This window comes from Tachysurus fulvidraco, chromosome 6 (genome assembly GCF_022655615.1).
Source record: "Tachysurus fulvidraco isolate hzauxx_2018 chromosome 6, HZAU_PFXX_2.0, whole genome shotgun sequence".
Lineage (NCBI taxonomy): Eukaryota > Metazoa > Chordata > Actinopteri > Siluriformes > Bagridae > Tachysurus > Tachysurus fulvidraco.
In genome coordinates, this window is record NC_062523.1 from 13,574,995 (window position 1) to 13,595,008 (window position 20,014).

The 20,014-nt window shown below is 38.8% G+C and overlaps 1 protein-coding gene across 10 annotated transcripts in view; it reads left to right on the forward strand.

Moving 5' to 3' along the window:
- LOC113654275 (bromodomain adjacent to zinc finger domain protein 2B) overlaps positions 1-19,662 on the forward strand; it is a 51,871-nt gene extending 32,209 nt beyond the window's left edge. For 4 of the 10 annotated variants that reach the window (XM_047814814.1, XM_047814813.1, XM_047814819.1 and 1 more), the window contains 30 exons: positions 1,471-1,963; positions 2,094-2,372; positions 2,562-2,616; positions 3,203-3,311; positions 4,016-4,117; positions 4,661-4,871; positions 5,204-5,296; positions 5,677-5,738; positions 6,044-6,109; positions 7,053-7,118; positions 7,406-7,450; positions 7,668-7,700; positions 8,547-8,612; positions 8,915-9,055; positions 9,480-9,734; positions 10,642-10,865; positions 10,958-11,032; positions 11,142-11,373; positions 11,526-11,588; positions 11,724-11,868; positions 11,992-12,650; positions 12,920-13,139; positions 13,242-13,397; positions 13,753-13,913; positions 14,007-14,275; positions 16,494-16,629; positions 16,838-16,984; positions 17,198-17,481; positions 17,831-17,974; positions 18,464-19,662. In XM_047814814.1, coding sequence (XP_047670770.1) covers positions 1,471-1,963; positions 2,094-2,372; positions 2,562-2,616; positions 3,203-3,311; positions 4,016-4,117; positions 4,661-4,871; positions 5,204-5,296; positions 5,677-5,738; positions 6,044-6,109; positions 7,053-7,118; positions 7,406-7,450; positions 7,668-7,700; positions 8,547-8,612; positions 8,915-9,055; positions 9,480-9,734; positions 10,642-10,865; positions 10,958-11,032; positions 11,142-11,373; positions 11,526-11,588; positions 11,724-11,868; positions 11,992-12,650; positions 12,920-13,139; positions 13,242-13,397; positions 13,753-13,913; positions 14,007-14,275; positions 16,494-16,629; positions 16,838-16,984; positions 17,198-17,481; positions 17,831-17,974; positions 18,464-18,620 — 5,148 coding nt within the window. In that variant the 3' untranslated portion in view covers positions 18,621-19,662. The remainder of the gene's footprint in view (positions 1-1,470; positions 1,964-2,093; positions 2,373-2,561; positions 2,617-3,202; positions 3,312-4,015; positions 4,118-4,660; positions 4,872-5,203; positions 5,297-5,676; positions 5,739-6,043; positions 6,110-7,052; positions 7,119-7,405; positions 7,451-7,667; positions 7,701-8,546; positions 8,613-8,914; positions 9,056-9,479; positions 9,735-10,641; positions 10,866-10,957; positions 11,033-11,141; positions 11,374-11,525; positions 11,589-11,723; positions 11,869-11,991; positions 12,651-12,919; positions 13,140-13,241; positions 13,398-13,752; positions 13,914-14,006; positions 14,276-16,493; positions 16,630-16,837; positions 16,985-17,197; positions 17,482-17,830; positions 17,975-18,463) is intronic. The other 6 variants (XM_047814817.1, XM_047814815.1, XM_047814822.1 and 3 more) reach the window with 6 other exon arrangements.
- The last annotated feature ends 352 nt before the right edge of the window (positions 19,663-20,014 follow it).

Sequence of the window (20,014 nt, forward strand, 5' to 3'; positions counted from 1 at the left end):
AGTCCCTTGGTTTGTGCTGCGTTGATGTACATGTTTTTGAGACAAATGTGGGTCATGCTGACATGCAGTCTGCTGTAATGCAACGCACATCCAGAGAAGGATGTGAGAGGCAAGTGGAAGATGACCTCAGGTATATGTGAAATTGTTTGGTTCTCGGGTGAAAAATACAATTTTTGTAAGAATTCGGTGTAGTTGTTCCAGTCTGGCAGTGGGTGGTGGAATTTTATAGTGCTGGGTTATCAATCTTTCTTATTTTCCACAAAGATGATGCTGGCTGATGGATGGTTGTGACTAATGGATGGACCCAGTCTTAGGCCGTCATTGTTTTCCTCCTACATAGCAGCAGTTTCCTTGCCAGATTTGATCTGACTCTGAAGAGTGGCACTGTAGCCCCTAGGGAGTTCAGTGGCACAGTCTCATAAACAATGGAGAGGAACTCCTGTGGTTTAGCTCTTAAAGACCCAATGCCAGTTTGTTGTTCTTCTGAGGAATTTCTAGCCCCACTGGACCCTCAGTGAAGATGGAACTCAACTAGAGCTGGAAGCCACAATCCTTGCATTTATGTGACCAGCTGCCATTTTCCAGTAGGACTAGGAAATGTATGGTTGTGGATCTCCAGCCGTGGTAATTCCAGAGCAGGATACTGTGTTACTAATTAGAAACATAGGAATCTAAAGGAATGAAGAAATTTATTTTATTAAGAATGAAAACTCAAGACAAGGAGAGTCACACGTGTTAGGAAGGTGTTATTTATACAGCTTGTGCTGAGGGTGGTGATTTTTGCAATGAGCAGTGTAATGGACGTATGTCAGACATAGCGCTCTTCAACATGCACATACATTGAATAATACAAGACCACTCACATGAGTCAAGGTTGCTGAAAAGGGCTACAAATGGCTATAAAAGCAGCATATATTATTTCTGGTTAATGGTCGTGTCTGCTATGTTTCATTACATGAATATGTAAATTATTTTTAGTTTGATGCTTTTTTCTTGCTTCCTGAATCTACAATTAGACCTAATCTGAGTACAGATTCTCTGTGTTCTGAGTGAGCATTGTAGCGGTGTAGTTGTGGCAAAGTTACCCGTCTTAGCATCTTAAGTCTCACGATTATACTGTAATGAGCATGGCACCATATATTATAAATTATAATATGTATTTTGTTATAGGTTGATATATTTTTAGCAAGGAAATGTAACTTAAGACCAATATGCCTTTTTAAATAATTTTTCCAAATTCTGATATTAACACAATTCAAATTGAGCCTCATTCATATAAAAATATAGTAATAGTTATTTTGAATCTGTAGTTATGTTTTGCTGTTATTGCTAAGGATGGTTTTTTTTTTTAGCACTGCCTCAATCATTTTTATTTAAAAGTCAAATTAATTAATTGAGGTATTTATTTATTTGTTTGTTTGTTTGTTTGTTTGTTTGTTTAAGTACATTTTTCTTAATTTTTTTCCACAGGCAATGGAACACCAAGAAGCAAAGAAATCCCTGAAGAAAAGTGTTTCATCTTCCTCACTATCACCTCAGAGTAGCCCGAAGCTCAAATCCCCCAATCCCCAGCATTCTAACCTGTTTCTCACCTCCACCCTGCTAAAGAACTCTCCACATTTTAATGGAGTTGTTCAGAGTACTGTGCAGGATGCTCCCCTGGCACTTATTACAAAACCTCGCTCAGACAACTCTAAAACCCCAGATAAGCCTTTACTTGCAGCCACCAGTCCCTGCTTTAACAGTCCTATCAACCTGAGCACTGGAGCCAGACAGTCTTACTCTGGGCCTCCCACTTCGGACCGAGCCACTGCACTGCGTGAGTCGTACAGGGTGAATGCAAGGTCACTGCTCCAGGGAAAAATGTTCATGGGAACGGAGTCTGATGTTGCCAGCAGCAAAGACTCTGATGATTCTGGGGAATATGAGGATGATGATGATGATTTAAGTGACAGCCTGTCAGGTTCGTATAGTTAAAATGTGCAACCTTTGTGTGATATTGTGTGTAGAATCTGTATTGTATAATCTTCTATAACATTGATTAGATTTGCCACATGAGATAAAAACCCTTCGCTTACCTTTATTCTGTATAGACTCTGGTAGTAACCTGGACACTGACTCTGATAATGATGAGGAGGATATTAAAGATGAAGAAATGGATACTGACATGGAGAGCCACACACAGAGCATGCCACTTAAACTCACTAAAAGCCCATCCACTTTGACGGACCCTTTACCTGACCAGATGAACAGCTCCGGTTCACTTGACCTGCAACTTCATAAATCTGCTAAGATTCAGCAAACTGTGAATAGATCTTGGGATCTGACCTATCACAGTCCCCCAAGTTCATCGTGTGTGTCCACACCCCCAGGTAATATAATATACATTTTACTCAAATTGCCTTCATTAAAGTCACCATAACATTTTCTTAGATCTTAACCTAGCTTTTTGTGGCATATTTTTTACATATCATAAAAAATGTGTTAAATACAGGAAATAAAATGATCCCAATATCAATTGTTTGTGATCAACTCATTACTGTTGGTTGTTTTACTTTCAGCGAAGAGAAGAAGAGTGACAGATGAGCAGGCACTACGTAGGCCTCTCGAACACGGGTGAGATATCTTGTCACTTTATATTATGCCTGCAATACAGCCTTTTTACACTTGGTGTCAAAAGGCAGACTGATAGCATAGTAGAAGAAGGTCAGTTCATGATCAAATGTGTGTGCTTGGTTGAGAAAATTAAAAGCCAAGCTAAAGCTAACAAAAGTAGGAAGGGTATAGTCTCAGCCGATGATCCACTTAAGTCATGCTCAGACTTGCTTGACTAAAGCCATGGCACCTGTCCAGAGGAAAAAGAAGAAAGCGCCACTGTTTCTGGCTTCTGTCCTTCCTCCACCCATCCATCCATCCGTGCTACCTCCCATGATGGAGTGTTTTGGCACTGAGACAGTGACTACAGGTCTCTGGAGTGTTCCAGTGTGTGACTCACAGCTGGCCAAGGCTGCTGCACCTCATTTGAATAACTGGTCTGAGTTGTGCCAGGCTTCTGTAAGTGAATTGTGTGAGCGAATAAAACCTTCACTAAGACAGTCTAGGCAGGTAGAAGAAGACAAATTATTGTGATTACTTAGTCAGTGTGTATGCATGTGTAAGTATTGTCACCAGTGCAGTTCTAAATCAGTTCAATTCTTTCTAGGTGGAAAAGAGAAACCCGCATAAGTAATATCTGCGGACGCATGCAGGGAGAAGTGGCCTACTATGCTCCCTGTGGAAAAAAACTCAAACAGTACCCAGACGTTACGAAAGTAAGTATCAGTCCTGATGGACAGTGATTTATTTACAAGCTCTGGCAGGACCCTGATATCTGAAGTTCCCGAGCTTACTTCATCTTGCATTAGAAAGTTCTAATTTTATTTTACTGTGACCGCAAATCCTGAAGTGTTTTATTTGTTTTTATACAAGAACATTTGTCTCCAATTAATGCTGAGGAATTTCTGGGAGAGATTATGTTTTCTGGTACCACTTATTAAGCTGTAAACTGTCATTCCTTCAACAGACTTTCTTTTCTGTCTCTGTCTTTTAAGTTATAAAATGCATACCTTTTGCACATCACTGACAACAGGGACTTCTTTTATATATAACAAAAGCGTTCTTGTTATTTGATTATATGTGCCATATTGTTAAATAACACCTTTTTATGTATTTATTAGTACGAGTTTGTGGAGAATTATAACATTTTAATGAATACATAAATATAAACATGAGGTTTCAATTACTTCGGGCACTATTGTGTCAGCGCTTTATGATGTTTGTTTGTTTGTTTATTTATTTATTTAAAACATGATATGGTCAAGCAAATTTGAGATATAAACTGTGATAAAATCCCCCATAAGCTTGATTCGCGGTTTATATAATGTAATGTTATAATGTAATGTTAACCCAAATCTGTGTAAATGTAGGTACTTTGGAAAGCTTTTCCTTATGCTGTGTCTCTCTTGTATGTTTTTAGTACTTAGCAAGGAATGGAATAAGTGAAATCACACGTGACCATTTTAGCTTCAGCGCTAAAATAAGGGTTGGCAACTTCTATGAAGCTCGAGAAGGACCTGAGGTGATTTACTATACATTTATTATTCACTGCTCTCATTTCAGTCTTAAGGAATTTTATTCTATTTAGTCTATTATTATAAGGAAAATTATGTTGTAATCTTGTATGTGTGAACACATTTACAGTTAAAAAGGAGTTATGCAAGTTTAAAAAATAGCAGAACAGGAAACAGTGCTTTCTTTAGTAATATGAAATAACCTCTTATCCAAACAGGCCACTAAAAGCAGGTCAGCTTTTTCCTTCTGTATCATTAGCACAATTAGGATTAGCTACTAGTTCTAGCTTACAAACAGTTTGGGAGTTGCAGAAGTGGAGGTTGTGGAAACTGGAGATGAATGTGCAAAATGTTATAGAAGCCAGAATGCAGATGGGGGGATACAAATTAAAGATTTTTGACCAGAAGCTTGACAAGTTTGTTTTTAAATGATGATGTTTTTAAAATGATGTGCCCTATTATTAACTCTAGAATGAGTTGTTTCACATGCAGTGTCATTCCTACAATCCTGATTTGTGTTTTGTGGGTGATTATGTCCTGCAAATGTTCAGGGTTTGCAGTGGTGCTTGCTGAAAGAGGACGAGGTTGTTCCTTACACCTTAGCAATGGAGGCACATAGAGGACGTCCGAAGAGTCTGGAGCTCCGACGTACTGACGATCCCTTCCATTCTCACCAAAGAAAAAGAAGACCACCTAGTGTGGGTGAGACCGAGGTGGCTAATGCTACATTGATTAAACTACAGCGGAAACTGGAGGCACAGGGTAAGATTCCACCTTTTTCAGTTGCTCTCAGGATTTTGAAAGCTCTTAAAATGGTAAAATAAGGCTGCTCAATCTGTAAAGACAGGATATTTGAAAAATAACATGCATCTTTAATTTGTGCTTTACTTTACTATCATTTCTAAAATAAAGATGGATATTGTGCAGTTAAAGCCATTAGTAACACTTATCATTAAAATACACACATGTTCAAGTCCATTAGGCAAAAGCAGCATGTTTCCTGTATTTTGAGTGTCTTGGTAGCTTTTTGAGAATTATGTTCAGCAAAGAGCAACTGAACATTCACTCTCCACTTCCTGTTTTCTGTGGGTCAGAGATTGCGCGACAGGCTGCTCAGATAAAGATGATGCGAAAGTTGGAAAAAAGGGCTCTTGCACAAGCGGCTAAAGAGGCCAAAAGACAAAAAGGTAAAGCCATTATATTGTGCATTTGGACATATTTTGTACTGAAAGTTCAACAAAGCATGTATTTCGAAATCCTTTTGTGTAAACAGTATGCTTGCTTATAATCTGTGTGTGTGTGTGTGCACGTGTGTGTGTGTGTGGCCATTGAGATTCAGATAATCTTTTGTAAATCAGATGTCACTGCACAAGTCACTCATTTCCAGATTTAAATCCAAACCTCCTACATTCTCCCTGTTTACTTGTGTTCAAATGACATTTTGGCTTGCACTCTCTCAATATAACACTGTAAATTTGCAAAACCTCCAAGTCAAAATAAATCTAGTTAATCACAGCTTAATCTGTGGCACTGGAACAATGTCTAAGCATGAGTTATGTCATTTCAGCCTTGCTGGCAGCAGAGGAGAAACGCAAGCAGAAAGAGCAGCTGAAGATTCTAAAGCAGCAGGTAGAGCTTCACACCACCATCTCTCAGAATAAACCCATGCAAACCCATAGCAACATGCAGCCTGCACTAGCCTTATACTGTTATTTGTTATTAGTGGAGCTGGGTACTGGGTATGTTTTAGAGTGGTTTATTATTTGGTGGGTGATGCACATTTTGGGATTTTGCCCTTAAAATCAAAGTTACAAATTGTACAGCTTCCTGTTGGGTATACACAGACGCAAATAAAGTCAATATCAGCTACTAGATCTTGGTCTTGTTTTTGCTCTCATGTCTTTTCATGTTCACTCTTCATCTCTCCCTAATAGGAGAAGGTCAGGAGACTTGAACAAATTCGTCTCGAGAAAGAGCTTCGAGCTCAGCAAATACTTGAGGTAAAAATATATATATTTGTAGTGAAGCTGAACTATGATCTAGATCTGATATATAATGCACATCACAAGAGACTAATCACAGAAATGACAAAGCTAAAAGCCTACAAGAAGCTTTAAATCTAAATAAAATACTACTGACTACTACTTTAACTAATGATATAAAAAAAATGTATACTCTAAACTCTCGTTTTGTTTTTTTAAAGGGATTTTAAAAGAAATTTTGATAACAAGCTCAGAATTGTCTGCTGTTTTGTTTCCCATAGTGTGAAGATGTCACACTTGATAAGCCACATTAAAAGCCACTTATAAAACATGCAATTACAAATTTAAATCTAAACCTAATTATAGTTTCTGTTATGCCTCTCTTTAAATTTATTGAAGTGTTTTGTCATGTTCAAGTTAATGGGCTGAAAGAGCGACTGGCTTCTGACCTCGAGTGTGTTTGTAATATTAATCAGCCAATTCTGCAGAAAGGAGTTCAGTATCCTCACCCACACAAAACAGGAAGACCTCAACTCTAGTATTAACAACTTTGGAAAATTTCCCAACTACCCGGAGTATTTTAGATGTGTTGTGAAATAGAAATCTCTCACCACACAGCTGCTTAACACATTTTCTGACTTCAATCTCTAAAGTCAATCTTTATTTAAAAATATTTGAAAATTATTAAATCTATACACAATCACACAGGCATTTAAAATCCCCATTTTTCTCTGGGCATAACTCCATTTTGTTGACTTTGGTGTAGCAAGAGTAAATATTATTAAAGAATAAAATGATGTACCATGATTGGTCTATCGGGTCAAGGTTAAAAAAGGTTAAAAATAACCCATGCCATCTGTATGATTAGATTTACTATGAAATAAGCAATAAACCCTAAAGCCAGATTAGCACTTAATTTCTATTTAGCCTGATTGATAAAACATCTTGTTTTATTTTTTAGGCAAAAAGGAAAAAGAAGGAGGAGGCCATCAATGCAAAAACATTAGAAGCTGAGAAACGAATGAAGGTGTGTGTGTGTGTGTGTGTGTGTGTGTGTGTGTGTGTGTGTGTGTGTGTGTGTGTGTGTGTGTGTGTGTGTGTGTGTGTGTGTGTGTGTGTGTGTGTGTGTGTGTGTGTGTGTGTGTGTGTGATAAACTCCGTTAGCCCATACTTGTGTAGCTTAATTATATTTCTTGACCTGTTATATTTTGACATCACAGACTACAGCTCTCTGTATCTACTGTCTTTCCACTTCGCTACACTTATATACTATTTTGTCACTTGTCTTTTATCTGTGTGTGTGTGTGCATTCAGGAGAAGGAACTGCGCAGGCAACAGGCATTCATTCTAAAGCAACAGGTATGCACTAACAGGTTTTCAGCTAGTGTCTGCATTAAAGAGCAGCTTAATCAGAAACATTGTTCTGTGACTCTCCCTTGGATATCTGCTATGATTCGGTGCTTGTTCTTTTAACTTTTGTGGTATTTGTTGTACTGCCTGCTTTGGGAACTGCTCATGAAGGTGGTTAAATGTCATTTTGTCTCTCTCTTAATTCGTTGCCAACTCTTTCTGGCAGGAATTGGAGAGGCATAGACTAGAAATGGTATGGGTATGTTTACTTTTGTACATCTCCCACTACGTTGTGACTTTGTGATGTGGTTGAACATTGTGTAATGCGTAAGCAGGCTGCTATCGTGCCTACATTTCCGTTGCATGGGTCTCATGTTACATACTGTACATTTTCTGGCTGTGCCAGGGAGAGAGAAATAGTGAGCATACTCTTGCAGAGTGATCAAGAAGTATTAAGACATAATGATTTTTATTGATCAGTTATTTATTTTATTTTTATTAATTAAATAATGCAGTACATTTGTATTAACACTTTTAATAACTGATATTGTTCTAGTTTTTCTAAAATGTCTCTCTTACAGTTCTACACTTACAAATCCTAAAGGAACAGCTTGTGCAAGTAGAGAAATTCTATGTATCAAATCAGTTTAACGTCCAACCAGTTTGAGTGACATGTTTAGTTAAACAACTGTGAGGAAGGACACAGTACTAATTGTGAAGGATTCTCCCACATCTCCCTCCCTTGTTCAGCTGACTGCGCTATAGGACAGCATGTGTAATGAATAACACTTGGTCTGAACCAAAAACAGTTTCTGCATTTTTAGTGACAGATGTTGCAGATCAGTACTGGCTTTGCATATATGCTTTTATATGACATCTTAGCGATACTGCTTTCATACAGTGCACTTGTATGTCTAACATCTCCCTGTTGCTTTATTCTTTTTCATTTGTTACACTCGATTTAGCTTTCCTGTGCTTGAGCTGATCTAAATTGTCTTGTTTTCATTTTCATGTATTTATTTTTGTACTTTATTGCTAAAGTCATGGCATACATGGATTTATGTTTATCCGTGTGAAGGTAAATGGAGTGTTTGTTGTGTTGTAGGAGCGGGAGAGGCGAAAGCAGCACATGATGCTGATAAAAGTCATGGAGGCACGGAAGAGAGCTGAGGTATGTCAGGAATTATGCCTCGAATTATTGTTTTTGTACCTAAAATAACATACATTTGTTCGGCAACACAGGAAATTAGAAGCAGCTCTTTCCTTTCCTTTCTGTTCTAGTGTGCTCTAAGATAACATACGATTAATCCTTGTCCTCACAACCGTGTCACTTAGTCTCACAATCTGTCTCTCATTTCCAAAGCGAACTCTGATTAAAAGTCGTTCCTTGAGTAATTTACATTCAACATGCCAGTTTGAATAGTAATGACTCTTTGACTACAGACTGTTGTCTCTTGTGTACTCTGGCTACAGGAACGGGAACGTCTGAAGCAGGAGAAGAGAGATGAGAAACGGCTAAACAAAGAGCGCAAACTGGAGCTCAGACGGCTGGAGCTAGAGATGGTTAAAGAGCTGAACAAACCCAATGAAGACCTGTGTCTGCCAGATCAGAAGGTAATTGTGCCATCATTGCCACTCCTTAGTTGTCCAAAAATGTACAATTCAATATCTTACTTTTTTTAAAAATTTGTATTGGTGGTTTATGACTCATCCATTTGGAGATTTCTGTTTTCTGTTCTTCAACTGCATCCTCTGTTACATTACCTGCTTCCTGTTTTGTACAGTCCATACAGGTCTGTGAAATTTGCATGACCACATTGCCATCTAGTGGCAACAGAACGTATTACAGCTTAATAGATGTTCCTTAATAATAGATTAATCAAATCTGGCAATAGTTTAAATTTGCTTTTTTGAAGGGAAATTTGGCAGTGTGAAACAATCTGTGTATCAATATCAAGCTGAACATATTGATTCTAAACATGTGGGTGTAGCTTATAAAATAATCCCCACTTCCTTTTCACCCTATCATCCCTTCTAGGCTCTGCCAGAGCTGTCGCGGTTACCAGGTCTTCTGTTACCAGATAGCTGTTTTGGGGACTGTCTGATGGTGATGCAGTTCCTGCGCTGCTTTGGGAAGGTACTGCGTTTGGACCGCAGTATTAAGCTGCCCACCCTTCACATGCTGCAGGCAGGACTCCTCAACCTGAGCCCCAGTGCAGCTCAGATGCAGGATCTGCTCATAGGCCTTCTCTCTACTGCAGTGTGTGATCCAGGCTTTCCACCAGGATCAATGGTGAGGAAGATGTGCATGCAACCAAACTCATTAAATGGGATTCAAATCAAATTGTGCCTCTCACACCAACAGTGCCATAAGAAATAATGTTATTCTCTATAATCATATTGGAGCTAACTCACTATACAATGGAAGCTTTGAAGAAGTAATGTAGTTTGGATTAAATTGAAAATATGTAAAGAGGTCCTTTCTTTTAAGTATGTGCAACAGAATAGTGATTGCAATATTCAGGGACATAAAGGCATAAGTATATGCGTGCAGGAAGAAGGAGTTGTACAGGGCAAAAATAGCAGGGGCCTTAAGAGGCTAGGAGTGTATAAGGGATCTAAGTCCTGGGATGGCATATTTGATAAGATTGTACACATCAGACGTCATGGCAGGAACAATACAGCTGCAGCAAAACAATGACAAATGTTGCTATACCATTAGGAAACTGAGCCAATATTTAACCATAGAGAGGACATGTCTGGTATAATACTATCTCTAACACATTTATAACCGTACATAGAGACAAACTGGTAAACTTTAATGATCTTAACAAGTCATAAGTTGCAACTATACCATTGCTTAAATTACACATCAGATTGCAGATACTTATGAGGAGAGAGGATGTTTGAAACAGAACCTTTTTTGTAAATGCTGGATTCTGTAAATACTGCCATATTATCAGGCAAAAAGCAGCAGTTTGTTTGCAGCAGTTTCATCTTTAATTTGCCACATTATTTTATAGTGTGCTTTAGCTAGGCCCCATAAGACATTATTGCTCAATATGAATCCTGACGAGAACAATAATGGATCTTTCTGGAAATACTGAATAAACAGCATTTCATTAACATATTTAAAGAAATATTTTAGCTATTGTCACTTTACTCTCTGAATGTATTCTTTTGTGATTGTTGTATTGTAGGTTAAAACGGCTCTTGGTGAGCATGTTTCCAGTGTGGAGATAAACCGGGAGAACATGTCAGAGATTTTGCAGATCTACATGGCCGCTCACTGCAGTCAGACGGACCTCTCACCGCTGGTAGAAAGTTTAAAGACAAAAGGCTTTCAGGCTCACACCCCCACTCAGAAAGCCTCCATCATGGCTTTCTTGGTCAATGAGCTGGCCAGCAGCAGGAGTGTGGTTGCGTAAGCACTTTTTACATTTTACATGTACCAGAAAAAGACCCAAAAAATGATAGTGTGATAGTACATTTAAATATTTTTCTTGTGGTTGACAGGGAAATTGACAAAAGTATTGAGCATATGACAAACCTACGAAGAGAAAAATGCATTATTGAGAGTAGCCTTCGCAAGTAAGTTGTACACAGGAGTTATTTAGTTTTGATTAACTGAAGATTTTAATTCAGTTTGAAATGACCATCAGCTCACATTTAAGTCATTAGGATATAATTGTGTGTGTAGATTGAGAGGCATCTATGCTAAGCGGACCGGGAAGCGTGATGGCAGCGTAGGAGGCGAAGAAAGCCATGCTTTAGGAGCACCTACCCATGGTCACAAGCGCAAGAGAAAGGTCGGAAGCATTGAGGAAGATGATTATGAGGAGGATGATAGTTATGATCAAGGAGAGGAGGATGAGGATGAAGAGGAAGATGGAGGGAAGAAACGCAAGAAAACAGAGACATGTGAGGAGGAGGTATGTAGAAGCATGTGATACAAGTGGCTCTGAAAGCAAATTGAGACTCATCATTTATCTAACAGTTTTCTTCACATAGTTTGTGTTGTTGTTGTTGTAAACATTAGACTGCTGTCTGTTTCATTTGAATAGCTGTTTGTATGTTTGTTCAGGATGATGAGGATCAAACAACCAGTGTAGAAGAGCTAGAGAAGCATATTGAGAAATTAACCAAGGTAAGTGCTCACAAACAAGTAAAAGTACTATTACTCTTATTGTCATTATTGCTATTATTAGTTGGCTTCATATGATGGCAAAAGATGCACTACATAATTTGAATGACAACACTTGTCCACTTGTTGTTAATGTAGCAACAGCTTCTGATCCGGCGTAAACTGTTTGAATCGTCACACTCCCTGCAATCGATGATGCTAGGACAGGATCGCTATAAGAGGCGCTACTGGGCCCTTCCTCAGTGTGGAGGCGTGTTTGTAGAGAGTACAGTGAGTAAAGAGGGTAAGAATAACGCATCTTTTATTCTTAATGTTTACTTCATCTACAACACATACTGGAAATTAAAATAATGAATTAAACAACTAAGTAAAAAATAAAAAAAAATATATTTTTTTTCCCCCCCAGATCCACAAGGGATTCAGCAAGAATCTGGGAGGTTGCAGAGTACTCCGTGGATTTCGGTGAAAGAGGAACCCACAGAGGTACCTGCTAAAAAACCTTATGACAGCCCACAGACAAAGCATGACAATTCCACTCAGGATCTACAGCAGGAGAATGGCTTGTTCAATCTGTTCCTGCAGAAGCCAAGTTCTTTTTCCAAACTCAGCAAACTGCTTGAGGTTGCGAAGGCTTCGGGCAGTGATCCTCAAGGTGTAATTTCCACTGTTCCTCACTTGCCTACAAATGCTTCAGCAATGTTACCCAACAGCCTCCCTATGAACATGAATCAGGAAATAAAATCTGAGGTCAGCAATTATTTACTAAGCCCTGGCCATGTAGACATCTCGCAGCATCCTCTACATAGTGACGTACTCTATAGGACTCTGGTAGAGAAGCATTCTCACTGGTTCAGCCTACTGCCGCGTTCACCATGCGACAAGTTTTCTTTATCAACCAGTTCTCCAAATCCATCATCCTGCAGTGACAAAGCCTCATCACCTGCCACCAGCAACAGCATGAGCCAGTCTACCTCTGCTTTCTCCTGCAGTACTCAGAACACAACCTCTTCTCTCAGCACCTTTGCTACTGCATCAGTCAGTAATGCTTTGATAAAAGATCTTCAGGTATGTGTGTTGTTTTACCCTGCATTTACACAAGCAAATGACAAAATGACAGCAACAAAAGTTAAAGTAGACAGAATGAGAATTTTCTCAATTCTATGCAAATTAGTTGTAAACTGGTACAGGTGTTCTCTCTCTCTCTCTCTCTCTCTCTCTCTCTCTCTCTCTCTCTCTCTCTCTCTTTAAGATGACTTTATGGAATTGTTGGGTTGGGAAAACTGAACTGTCATTGAAGTGTGTATTCCTTTTTTTTTTGTCTTGTTTTTTTACAGGTGAAAAACATGATGGGTCTGAGTTTTCCTATCTGGCAACCTGAAGCAATGACTGCAAATATGTCCTTTAAGGGTATGTTCAGAAGGCCAGGGGACTCCCTCTTGACCACCGGTGTGGCCACCAGTCAAAGTGAGTTCCCAGTACCAGTGACTGACAAATGCCCTGCTCTAGAAATGGCCAAAAGCCAGGACTTGCCCTCCCCACAGCCTATTCCAGAAGGTAGGAGAGCTCCAATGATTACTGCATTCATAGATTTCTTTGAAAGATTTTTCTTATGTGCTTTGAATGCTAGCTTACATGTACCATGTGTGTATGTTCTAGAGATGTGCACAGGGTGGTGGAAGGTGTCCAGTTCTGAAGAATTAAACCATATAGTGAGTGCCTGTCACCCTCGTGGGATCAGAGAAAGACTCCTACAGAAACAAATCCAGAAACACATGGAGTTCCTCACGCAAGTCTGTGCCAAGAACAAAGATGGTAAACTGATGACCGCTGACGATTAAAGATGATTTAAGAGATTCTTGACCTGTAAAATATCGACATTTTATAATATAAAACACCTAAAATTATCATTTATTGCAGTGCTATGCTGTTCTTGTGGCTATATTGAGTATCCTATTGATGTTTTTCTGACCGTGCCCTTTTGTATTGAACAGCAGCTTAACAGCTATATATAGATTAAACAGAAGGGGTGTGCAGGCTTGCTTGGGATTTAAGTGTTTGTCAGTGTTTTCATCTCCATATTACAGCTTGTGTGTTTAAAAAACTAAATTACACCTCACTGATTTTGGTTGATTTGTAGACACTGTGTTTGGTCCCTGTATGTGTATAGCTGCAGTGATAGATGTGTGTGAGCTGGAGCAGAGTCAGGTGTGTGAGGAGACAGTGCAGAGATGGTGTGTTGAAGAGCATGCAATGGATATGGACATTGCTGTACTGCAACAGGTGGAAGAGCTGGAGCGCAGAGTCACCTCTTCCAGCCTACAAGTTAAAGTAAATGGGTTTAAAAAAAGTTTCGTCTTTTAACAATTCTCAAAATAGCACTTGTGTGCCTAAGTACGTTTTACTATCTTTTCTGTTGATCAGGGCTGGATGCCCACAGACAGACAGTCGAAGAGGGAAGACCTGCTCTATTATGAGCACAAGGCTGTAGGCAAGAATGAAAGCACAGGCATTGTGCGACGTGCCAATAACCCACTGGACATCGCAGTGGCACACCTGGTCGAGCTCGAGCGGAACATCGAGAGAAGGTACCTGAAGAGTCCCTTAAGCACCACCATCCAGATCACTCTGGATAACCGGGGTATAGTTAGCATACCGGCTTCAGCTACAACAGCTAATGCTGATTGTGATGGGTAGGTCATCCAGCATCTTAGTTGTCTCCAAAATTGTACTCCTTTGCCTGTACACTTTCTCCCTCACCCGTCCCCTTTAGTGAGATTCTGCCACTCACGCTGGCTGGTCTTCCATCTTCCACCTGCTTCCTCTCGCCTCCTCTTCTCTCACTGCTCTGCGTATATGACTTGCAGTTGCACTGTGAATGAATTACGCATATATTATATTTAACTGCATCACAATGGTATATTGTAAACACAGTTTGTTTGACAGGAAAACATCTCTTTTGAACATTTTAGTTACCACAATCTATTCAGAACAAGATGTACTCACCAGAAGAAAAAAGGTCATGAATGGCCTAAGATTGGTTCTTGGCCACGATGAGTGATAAATACTATCAGGCATTTGGCTCGGCTTTTAGATATTTTCATTTATCATCAAAATTTCATTTTCCAATCGCTGCGGACATTATAAAGATAAAGTACAGTAGTTAGAAAATGTTTCTTTACCTCTGTAGGTTTTTGGTGGCATTTTAGCTAGTCTGTCATTTTTTGCAAAATGAAAACTCTCGTTCCCTAAATCAGAAATGACATTTTTGCCTCTGATGATGATTTCAAATTGAATTTTAAACACTGCAAAATTTCTACATATTTATGCGGCATCCTCCTGAATAGAAGGCAGTGGTTTTGATGATCTGTCTGAGATGTCAGTTTTGTGGATACTTAAGAGTATACTGTGCATCCGGAAAGTATGCATAGCCTTATTCCAAAATGGATTAAGTTCATTATTTTCCTCAAAATTTTCCTTAAGTTCATTATTTTCTTCTTCAAACAATATCCCATAATGACAATGTGAAAGATTTATTAAAAATACAAAACAAAAAAAATACTTGTACAAAATGTATTTACAGTCTTTGCTCAATATTTTGCTGAAGCACCTTTGGCAGCAATTACAGCCTTACAAGTCCTTTTGAGTATGATGCTACAAGCTTAACACACCTATTTTTGGGCAATTTCGCCTTCTCTTGGCTGTGTACTTAGGGTCATAGTCCTGCTGGGAGATGAACCTTTGCCCCAGTCTGAGGTCCAGAGCACTCTGGAGCAGGTTTTCATCAAGTTTGTACATTGCTGCATTCATCGTTCCCTCGATCCTGACCAGTCTCCCAGTCCCTGCCGTAGGGATGGTATTGGCCAGTTGATGAGCGGTGTCTGGTTTCCTCCACAAATTACGCTTAATATTCAGGACAAGGAGTTCAATCTTTGTTTAATTAGAGCAGGGAATTTTGTTTATCATGGTTTAAGAGTAATTCAGGTGCCTTTTGGCAAACTCCAGGTGGGCCATCATGTGCCTTTTAATGAGGATTGGCTTCCGAGTGCTGCAGAGATGGTTCTTCTGGAATGATCTCCTTTCTCCACAGAGAAACTCTGGAGCTCTGTCAGAGTAACCATTAGGTTCTTGTTCACCTTTCTGACTAAGGCCCGCTCTATAAAGAGTTCTGCTTGTTTCAAACTTCTTCCATTTATGGATGATGGAGGCCACTGGGCTCATTGAGACCTCCAACGCTGCAGAATTTTTTCTGTACCAATCCCCATATCTGTGCCTTGATACAATCCTGTCTCGGAGGTCTACAGACAATTCATGGCCTGGTTTGTGCTCTGACATGCACTGTTAACTGTGGGACCTTATATAGACAAGTGTGTGCCTTTCCAAATCATGTCCAATCAACTGAATTTACAACAGGTGGACAACTCAAGGATGATCAGTGGTAACAGCTCAATTCTGAGTGTCATGGCAAAGGCTGTGAGTGCTTATGTACATTACTTAGGGGATTTTTTTCAAGATTTCAAACAAACTTATTTCATATTGTTCTTATGGGTTATTTTTTGTAGAACTTTGAGGAAAAATAATGAATTTAATCCATTTTGGAATAAGGCTGTAACATAAATATGAAAAAAGTGAAGTGCGGTGAATACTTTCTGGATGCACTGTATGATCAGGTGTTGGTACATGCATACTGTAAAGGTATAATTCATTGGTGTTTGGGGTTTTTTTTGGACTTGCGGATGCCTCCGCTCGAAGGAACCTGAAAGGACCAAATGTATCTAACAATATTGTTGTGTCTTTTGAGAATTATAATTATATATATATATATATATGGGCAGTGTAATTCAGACTGAGCATGACTTTGGATGTTTTCTCTGTTCAGTGAGCATTAATCTCCTTGCTTTTCTCATACAGAGGTACAGAAGATTTGGCCCCAGGGATGAAGCTGTGGAGGAAAGCCCTGCATGAAGTGCGTAGTGGTGCTCAGCTTTCAATCTGCCTGCAGCAGTTACAGCGTTCTATTGCATGGGAGAGATCCATCATGAAAGTGGTGAGGAAGATACATATACACTGGAACAGTCCACAGTAGTGGAAAAAAATAATATTCATTTATTCCAATTGGCAATTCTTCCCAGTAAAAGAATAGATGAGGGCAATTATAGCAGTCATAAGTAGGATCTATGAAAGGCAGGAAGAGCTTTACTTTGTTCCCTGATAATGCTGAGTGTCAGTGCTGTGTTGTGTTGCGTTGCTGTCAGTACTGCCAGTTATGCCAGAAGGGGGACAACGAAGAGCTGCTGCTGTTGTGTGATGGCTGTGATAAAGGCTGCCACACGTACTGCCATAATCCCCAAATCACTACTATCCCTGAGGGAGATTGGTTCTGCCCTGCCTGCATAGCCAAGGTTAGGGAAGAAGTCCTTTGCGTAAAAATAATAAAAATGAAAAAAAAAAGAAGAAGAAGAAAAATTGTGATGCATGAATGGCTGTTCAGATTTACACAAAATGTTCACTGCTGGTGACCTGAACCATAAAATTCTTTTCAAAATACATCTGTGTACCATGTGTAATTTTTAAATATTATTTATTTTAATATAATCATCACTTTGTCTCTGCAGGCAAGTGACTCGCCTCAGAAGAGTAAGAAGCAGGCCAGTCGGAACAGTGGAGGGGGTGAAAAACTGTCTGGAGCCAAACGCAGCAAGAAAGCCTGTGTGACAGGAGAGGGCTCAGAGAATGACACAGCCAGCACCAGTGCCTGCAGCACACCCAAGAAAGGAGGAAAGGAGAAAAGAAAGAGACAAATGGAGGACAACCTTTGCACCAACACCACTACACAGGACAGCACAACACACATTTCTAAAGCAACCCGAGACAACAGTAAAGACTTGGAGCTCTGCAGGTATCAGACACTTTACTCACACATGGGTAGCATATCAGCCTGTGTGTGTGTGTGTGTGTGTGTGTGTGTGTGTGTGTGTGTGTGTGTGTGTGTGTGTGTGTTTGTGTGTGTGTGTGTGTTTGTGTGTGTGTTTGTGTGTGTTTGTGTGTGTGTTTGTGTGTGTTTGTGTTTGTGTGTGTTTGTGTTTGTGTGTGTGTGTGTGTGTGTGTGTGTGTGTTAAATAAAATCGAGTCTGTCTCACTTAGGTCAATATACATTGTGTTTAATGTGCTCTATTTAATCAAATGTAAATACTTCCTTTATAACTGAGAACTTATCCAGAAACCTTGTGTATGTTATTACTGTGCAGATTGCTTTTGGTAGAGCTGCAAACTCATCAGGATGCCTGGCCATTTATGATGCCTGTCAATCCCAAATCAGTTCCTGGATACCGCAAAGTCATCAAGAAACCCATGGACTTCTCCACCATACAGGACAAACTCTCCAACAACCTGTATGTATCTCTGCACAAACAGCACCATTACTAAATGCAACAATTATAATGCTTGTATGGTGTCCTGCGACAAACCTTCACATTATAAGGTTTATATTTTCTTCTATATATAGGTCTGAGAACTATTTTTTCCCCCCCGAATGTGTCACTTTTGCATATCTTTCAAGCGTAAATAAGGTTTTAGCATATTTAAATCTGGTTGCCTTTACATGTGAAAAGAGAAAATGTGCTATATCTAACTGCAAATAGAATTCTTGAGACACATGTCATTTTGGTCAAATATATTTATGGTATTATTCATAAGGTGTTACATAGGTAGGAAAAAAAACTATTTTTTGGTGTTGGATAGACTTCAGTTACTTATGTATAGCTTTTGAAGGAGTTATTGTCTTTAGCAGCTGTAATTCACTTACTATGAGGAAGCAGATGCTAAACACTGGTCGTATTTTCAAAATTTCTAAAAGTGAGCTATCTTATTTGCATTTTCAGATACCTGAACCTGGAGACATTTATCATTGATGTTAACTTGGTTTTTGAGAACTGTGAAAAGTTCAATGAGGATGATTCGGACATTGGACGAGCAGGACACAGTATGAGGAGATTTTTTCAGCGCAGATGGACTGAGCTCTTGAAACAACTAAATTAAACCAATTGAAAAGCTTCTGACAAAACTGACTCCTGCTGCTTGACATCTGTGATCAAGAAAGAACTCTTAAAATTGTTCCTTTACCAACTCATGTCACTGGTTTTCATAATGAGCTGTATGCTAGTTCAGCAAGTCCTCATGTTGATATGGTATAAATATGGTTTCAGATAAAATAGGGTGTCTCTTCAAGTGCAATACAAATTCTGTTTCTTTACAGAAATTTTTATCAGTTACAGCTGGGACTGATGAGAGCTTTCCACTCTGTAAAATGTACAATGTTTTTTGTTTTGTTTTTTCCTTTTTTTTTTTTAATATAAACTTTACAATTGTAGTGAATGTATTGTATTTTTTATTTATAATTAATTTGGTATTCTTTTTCTATGAAAAGGAAGAACATTTTAAAAATGCATTAAAGCATTTTTTATTGAAATCTATATATATATATTTAAAAAATGTTTACACTGTTATGGTGCTTTAATGGTACCAGGAAATCCATCACAGTATTGCTGTAAAACTGATTTAGCAAAAAAATGTTTTGACCATTGAAGAACAGAGACTATTAGAAGTGTGTACATGGTGTCTACATGTCTAACAATATGTATGTGTGCAATTCTGCAAACACATTCTTTTGTCATTTTTTCTGTTTTTCTTTTTCTTTTTTTTTTTGTAAGTAGCGTAATTTTTAAATCTTAATTTAAAGAAACAGATAAGAAAGAAGGAGAAGAGATCATTCCGGGACTAAATCGAAATGCCAAAATACACAAAAGTCTAAATCCGTAAAGCATTAAAGATTAGCGTGTAGTGTTGCGGTATAGTATTTATCTGTGGGGTTGTAAAGTGTGGGTGAACCATAGAGTTGTTGTTTAGGCATGGAGCATAGAGCATAAAGCGTAGCATTAAGGCAGATCATGACATTAATGTGTAGACATGAGGTTTGACACATAGCAGTGCATTTTATTTGAAGTTTTATTTTTAATTCAAGTTGGTGCAAAATGTTATGAGATGTAGCACTTTTTTTTATAATAAAAACTGAAACAAAGCAGCTTTACAGAAATCCAGGTATAGGTCTTGTTCCTCAATGTTTAGAGACAACCGTAGCATGTACCAAATCTCCATGAAAACACATTACAGCTGAATCTCAAGGAGGAAAAATCTTTTCTGGGAAGCACTAGATATTAGGATTTTGATGGTTAAGAGGCAAGAAGTTCAGATACTCACCTGAGGGTCTTGATAAGAACATAAAAAAGGTCATGGCAGCAGTTTTGGATGTGATTCAAGTTTGTCGTGTGCTTTAAGCATCTAAATAGAATTCCTGGGTAAGAATGTTCAACTGTAGCATAAGTGTATTAAGAGCTATAAATAAGTGTGCAGTCATAAAGTGTTATAGTGGGAGA